The sequence below is a fragment of the Fistularia commersonii genome, chromosome 24 (assembly GCF_037954325.1).
Source record: "Fistularia commersonii isolate RoL2024-O1a breed Wild chromosome 24, RoL_Fcom_v1.0, whole genome shotgun sequence".
Taxonomy (NCBI): Eukaryota; Metazoa; Chordata; class Actinopteri; order Syngnathiformes; family Fistulariidae; genus Fistularia; species Fistularia commersonii.
Window position 1 is genome coordinate 9,877,193 of NC_141307.1, and position 7,279 is coordinate 9,884,471.

The window sequence follows — 7,279 nt, forward strand, 5'->3', positions numbered from 1 at the left end:
GATAAGGTCAATAATCCGGTGTATTGAATGATGACGCATTCAAAACTGATGTTTTAATCTTTAATTTGTGAATAATTACTTTCATCTGCTCTTGTGTTCCAGTAATAAGCAAATATTTCCTAAAACTGGCCCGGTTCCTTTTAGCAGTTTCCAAGCAACTGTTTCTAGTCTATAATTGTGTGTGTCAGTAGTACTGTTTTCTGTACTATTTTTCCAAATACAGCTTAAAACTATATATGTTTTTGTCCTTCTCTTAGGCAATGAGATCATTGGAGTCAACAGTGCAGATGTAAGAGGAAGTGTTTACTATCTGCACATTATTGAGAATCAGCAGACACTATTCCAGTTATCGCATAAACTTGAGCCACGGACTTAAATATTTCAATCACGCAAAGGCACACGTAATGCTCATGTGTAAGTGTGTAATAATAATAATAAAAATTATAGTAATAATAAATTTTATTTTAAGGCACCTTCTCGACTCTCAAGAACGCCATACAAAAATATACATATCCACAATATACAGATTTAAACGAAACCGCAAAACTAAAAACAATAGAATTGAGAAGGGGGTAAAAAAAATAGACAATAAAAGTGACAGAGAAGTTGGTGTCAGATGGAATAAGCCGGTGTAAACAGATGTGTTTTGAGTTGTGATTCGTAGTGGGCGAAATTAAAGATGTTTCTGACCCGGATGGTAATGAAGAGGATCTTGGGGAGTGGAAGGCAGCGGGTACTTGGAGGAGTCCGGACAAACATGGGGGTCGAGGTTGTAGATGGCCTTGAATATTAAAAGAAGTATACAAGACAAGTGTTAGACCGAGTGGAAGCTTTGTTAAGCAAAGTATCACGTGCATGCACACACACACACCAACTTTTGATAATGGAATTGGAAAACCAGGTACCGTTAGTTTGGACACGCCGAGTTCTCATTTTTATAAATAAACATGTTTTCGTCTTGTGAACTGTCTATAGAGGAGATTCTTCTCATAAAATTGGAGTTTTGCCTAAAAGAGAGAGAGGCCATAAAATACTTTGTACTAATACCTGTCAGACTGTACCTGCAGTTGGTTTTATCGTGATGTGTTTTTGGTTATTTGTCTGCTGAGCAGGCATACTGTTCCTTTCTTTCCTTTGCTGGCTTCATTATATCATTTCCAAATCCCAAAAAAAAAAAAAAAAAGCTTTCACTTGTTTATAACTTGACTATCATGTTTGCTTTATACCTGCATATGTGCCTGCATACATGTACATGAAACAGTGGCCAAAGTGTTTTATTTTTTTCCATGTAACACAAGAAGCAGTACATCAATATGACTTTTACACCTCTTTGCCCTTAAAGCTATTGATGAATTAAGGATGAACAGCCACAGTAAGTGTTAATAGTGCACACATGTAAAGAAGGTTTTCACTGACTGACAGTGAGTCTTCTAAAAATGTGCAGTGACTACTTGTTTTCAATATTTTTAGTTATCGTTCCACTGTCGTCAGTCACCATTTCACCGAATTTTGTTTTTGAATGAGTAGATGGTAATATTTAATTATGTAATACAGACATACATTTGCAAAATGTCAAATAGCATAAATGCATGGCAAAGTTCTTGATTTGTTCGCTGTCAGGTGTTTATTGCACAGATCAATTTAATGTCCTTCAAGGGGTCCGATAACAGCTCAAAATAAGCAGATTGGACACCACTCCTTAGAATTCTTAGAATTAATTTCAAGGGGTGCGTGCGTGCTTGCATGCATGTGTGTGAACCCCATTCTTCCAAGATTGCTTTGGAAATCCAGCCACATCCTATGTTACCTCATTTCATTTTCCCCCAGTTTTATGTTGAAGACAGAACACAAGACAACAGATGTTCTAATATTGTGACCTTTTGAATTAATTCTTACTGATGGTTTCGTCTTGAAACAAAGGGAATCTTTTCCCTTAAATGAAATAAATTTGAGATCAAGTAAGTTATACATAAAATTAGTCACTGCATAGCTTTCACTAACTGCAAGTTAAGAATCATTTAGGAATACAGTTTCACAGTAAAACTGTCTGGACAATTTTAAGCGTAGCTTTAACGTCTTTTAGAACTCTGCAGATACACGCTGCATTTTATCGACCAAATCGACATTCCAAAGCCAGTCAAAGTTAATTCATAACATAATCCAAAGATGATGGTCAAGTTTAGAGTTTTGAGTAACTTCTTGAGTAAAATCTATTGACTGATTGACTAGGTTTTATAAAAACTGGGAACCCACTCAGTGATTTACCAAGTCTGTGGATCACAGCCATTTTCAGTTAATATTTTATGTACTTGTGGAAGTTGTTTTTAATTTTAGCCTGTAAATGGCACTCAAATGCACAAACACATCTCTATTTAATATTTTCAAGTTATTGCCAATCAATTGTACTATTTATTTATTGTATTTTTTCTGGATTTCTGGGGTTGGGCAATGTTAGTATATTTGTTAGAATGTGCAAAAAAAGTTTGTGGTTTGAGCTGCAATGCTGGATTATAAAAGTGTTTTGCGTAGTAGCCACTTGAGATCAACAAGATAAATGATGCTCTCCTCATTGAGCGTTTGCGTTAACCACAATGTGCAAAAGTATTTATTGTCTTGACAGTCATTAATATGGCTGTGTACGGATTTTGTTCTCCTTTAATCAATGTTTTTCGAACTCTTCTGCATGAGAGATATGTTGAAGGTCTTGTACTTATGTAAATATCTGATGTGTAAATATATGCCCATATTTGGTATGGTCTAGTCATATATTTGTTGCAAATGAAAAATAGAGATTACCACCATCACAGAGCAATATGTTTCCCGTTGTGTTTATTTTACCTTCTACTGAAGTAATTTCTTTTCCAAAGAGATGTTTCACCATGTCAAACTTTTTCTGAAATTAATAAATTACAGGTTTTATGTGATAATACCAGGTGTTATTTGTGATTTTTACAAGGACATTTAGCCAGAACCTGCCTCACAAGCTGCTCAAGTCCCTTTAGCAGTTTCAATAGGACTCAGCTCTTGCAAAAAAACTCATAGCGATTCACAGAAAACATTCTCTTCATCCTATTTTTTCATTTGATCATCTGCAATGTGTCCCTAAAGGTGACCAGGTAATTCAACTTGAGCATTACAGCTGTTGCATGATGCGGTCCAACTAGCATTGCACAGATGTAAAAGGCTGTTGCAGAAGTTCTCTGTGTTGAGACAAATGCTAATTCAGGGATATTTATCAAATGTTTCATGAGGGATTTGGGTAAAAAGAGTCTAATTCTACTTAAAGTCACGGTGACATTATCTCATCCATGCAATCACTCTCCTCTTTCATGAAGGAGTATCAAGTTTTTACGAACCCTAAATTGATGAAAACTGTTAGACAGAGTTTTATATATATATATAAAACATTTCCTATTTTGTTTTTTATTTGCTTAAACTTTTTGAAATACTTTGGCTTTAAATAAAACTGCTACATGTTCACTAATTTTCTAAATGTGAACTAATTACATGCCTGTTTCTTTAATCAAGATAACAGTTGTTTTTATTGGGAAAAACACCAGATATTGGTGTTACTGTATGCGAGTTTTTGTGTATGTCCTTTGCAGAACATACTGACAGGCAAATTCTAGTAGAAATAAATCGAAACAAATATTACCCAAAGAAGTATGTATTGCCAGAATGTTTATTTTGCAAAATTACAGGTATGATGTTAAACTCAGCAACCTATGTGGGTTATGGACATTCTTTGTCAAGGTTTATCTATCCTGCCAAAAGTAATGCCCCGCACTAAGAGACTAAAAGTATATTGCCCTCTCTTCAAGAGCTTTGAACAAATCCATGAAGTCAGATTTCAGAAAGGGAGATTGATGTGGTCTGATAGGTTGGACAGTTGGATTGCATGTCTCCTCCTTGGCATCTTTTTTGAGATGTCGTCGGTCACTTGTTATTCACAGTCTTGTGATCTTGGAAAATAATAGCCTGTTTCTGTTCGAAGTCCAAAAATTGTTTTCATACATGTGCAGCTGTGTAGCAACAAAAAAGATTCCCTCTGCCTGGCAACTTCGACTATCTCTTCTTGAGAATCCCGAAGCAATTCCAAACAAAGCCATCCAGAAGTTGTTTTCTGTCATGTCACAAAACTATTCCAACACCTTTTTGCCTTCAAAGCTGTATTCCACTTGGCCTGCCAGCAGTGTTCCCTCTAAGCTGCTCGTTTGCGCAATCGCGTACTGCTTCAGCGTTCTCCACGCACAGCAAATCTATGCTGCACATGAAATAAAATCCAAGCTGAACTGTAAATAAAATAGATGTGTTTAATTTATTTACAGTTCAGCTTTGCTCTGCGCGGAGAACGCTGGAGCAGTGCGCGATTGCATAAACGCGCGGCTTTGCGGGAACATTCAGTTGCCTCGGAGACCCACAGGCCCAACGGCATGAATGGACCCCTTCTTCAGTTGGTAGGCACCGTCCACCTTACAGCCACAGCCAGGCTCAATGTCCCCCCACCTCCCATAGAACATGGTTGAAGATTTGCCAGAGGGGGAATTCAAGCTTCCTCTTACAGGGCTTCCTGCCAGACATTCCCAGCAGTGCCTTACAATTCATTTGGGCCTCCAAGGCCTGAACGTAATCCTCCTCCACCATTGGAGCCAACTCACTGCCAGGTGGAAGTTGGTTGACAGCTTTGCCCTCTGTTCACCTGATGGTCCAAAACATGCAGCTGCATGTCCTATGACATGACCACAAGGTCGGTTATTGGACATCGGTTGCATGTCCTGGTATCCTGGACACTGTCCTTGCACCAAATAGAAATCCCTTGTGCTTGATTGAACATGGTGTCCATTATGTACAGTCCTTGAGTCCCCAGCAGGAGCAATCTCTAGCATTCCCACCAGAGACTCCAAAAAGCTAAGCTACTTTTGGGTGCTTAAACACAAAGAAGAAGAAAGAAATACAGAATGTTTGTCGCAGTCAGTTAATATACACTGCTCAAAAAAATAAAGGGAACACTTAAAAAACACATCCTAGATCTAAATGAATGAAATATTCTTATGAAATACTTTGCTCTTTACACAGTTGAATGTGCTGACAACAAAATCACACCAAAATGATCAATGGAAATCAATTGTATCAACCCATGGAGGTCTGGATTAGGAATCACACTCCAAATTAAAGTGTAAAAACAAACTCCAGGCTGATCCAACTTTGATGTAATGTCCTTAAAACAAGTCAAAATGAATCTGTGTTGCTTCCTGAGTGGACACTATGATTTCACACAAGTGTGATTGACTTGGAGTTACATTGTGTTGTTCAAGTGTTCCCTTTATTTTTTTGAGCAGTATATATATATATATATACATATATACTCACACACACAAACACACACAAAGTGTAACAACAGCAGTGGGCCGTCACTAAGCAGCTAATGAGCAATAAAAGTTTCAGTGTCTTGCTGTGCAACACTTTGAAAGGCCAGGAGGAGCTCAGGAATAGAACCAGAAAAAGCTACCTCTTTTGGGGACACGGTCTTTGCCTTCTCCAAAATTACAATGTACATGTGGTCTCCCAATAAATTGGAAAAATTGCTTAGCTGTGTGAATGAGAGAGTAAATGGTTGTCGGTTTCTATATGGCGACCGGTCTAGGGAGTAGCCCACCTCTCACCCAGCTGGAATAGGCTACAGCAACCACATGACCCTTAGTGCAGGAAAAGCAGTAGCTAATAGATGGATGGATGTAAACTCCCATGAACCCTCCAGGATGAGCTATGAGTGATGAGCTGGTCCACTGTTCTATAACTTGGATGAAATCCATTTTGCTGCTCTTAGATCAAAAGCGCAACAATCTGTCAAGACTTTCCTTTCCAGCACCCTTGCACAGACTTTGCCAGGGAGGCTGAGCAGCGTTACCCTCTATATAACACATCTTCCCTTTTTTTAAAAATGGGGACTAATGCACTTGCCTATCATTGGGCAATGTAACTGATCGCCATTTGGCATTAAGGAGGCATGTTTGCCAAGCCAGTACCACGAGTTCCTTCAATATCTCCGAATGAATCTCATCCACACCTTGCCAGTGTGAAGCTTTTAGACTGAGATAAGGCAAGATAATACTTTATTGATTCCCATAGAGGACATTCATTTGTCACAGCAGCGCAACAATATCAATATCAAAAAATATGAATATAATTGAAAGGACGAAGACAATAACAAGGATAGAAACAGGTAACAGAATGACAACAAGGATAAAAATAAACAGGATGAGAATGGAATGACAACAGCAAGGGTAAAAAAAAGATAACAGAATGACAACAAAGATACAAATAGATAACAAAATGAGCAAGGAGAAAAATAGAAAACAGAATGACAACAACAAGGATAAAGACTACAAGTAAACAACACTACCCCAGTAATCTCTATCACAGATATGGATGAAGGGCCATTATAGTCTTCCTGTTCTGCCTCCTTAACCCTCCTGCGATCTTAACATTGTGTTTACTCCCCTTATCCTACGGGTGAAAAATGGCCCATGAGACAATCTTTGTACCCTAGTGGTGTACAGCCCACATGGAAACATAAACAAAAAAGAAGTATCACTTTTTCTAATTATGGGGTCAACACAAGGGTTAACAGTACTTCAGTAGGGCTGACATTTGTTGTCCTAAAGAATGTAAGAATTATGTTTCAACTTTTCAGTCTAGATATTTATGTGTCATAGAAAAGGACTTAACCAATCAAATATGATCATGTTATCAGCACTTCTATACTTTTAAACACAGGGTCATTTTTATTCATTGTACATTTTGACTTCACAGCATTTATTACTCTGAGGTTAGTTTTTAAAGCTTTCAGGAAATGAACAGTGAACCAGCTTAGACCTTACTCGAGTGGTTCAACTGTAATCTAATTAATGTATTGTCATTTATTGACCCCCCGTGCTACATTAATGAAGTTCTTCCAGTTCTTGACTCCCTTGTGCCACCTTCACCTTGTTATCCAGGGGATCTGTATTATGGCTCGTATGAATAAACATGGCATAAATACTTAAATATGTATCCATCACAGCATTATGAGGTTCATGCTAAGTGACTCCTGGGTAAAGAGACTGATAAATGTGTGTGATGCTTGTCAAACTTTTGCGACATGCCAATCACAATCTTGTCAGCAATTTTACTGGCCACAAGGCTAAAGTAGGATGCCATTTTATCAGCATTTCAGATGTAAACAAACACTTCAATGTAGTTATATAGCGCCAAGGGGTATGTGCATGGCAAAGCTCTT

General features: G+C 37.9%; 1 protein-coding gene across 2 annotated transcripts in view; it reads left to right on the plus strand.

Moving 5' to 3' along the window:
* Window positions 1–2,921, plus strand: part of rapgef5a (Rap guanine nucleotide exchange factor (GEF) 5a) — a 54,901-nt gene extending 51,980 nt beyond the window's left edge. For both annotated transcript variants that reach the window (XM_086171408.1, XM_086171409.1), the window contains one exon: window positions 258–2,921. In XM_086171408.1, coding sequence (XP_086027534.1) covers window positions 258–376 — 119 coding nt within the window. In that variant the 3' untranslated portion in view covers window positions 377–2,921. The remainder of the gene's footprint in view (window positions 1–257) is intronic.
* Window positions 2,922–7,279: the final 4,358 nt, after the last annotated feature.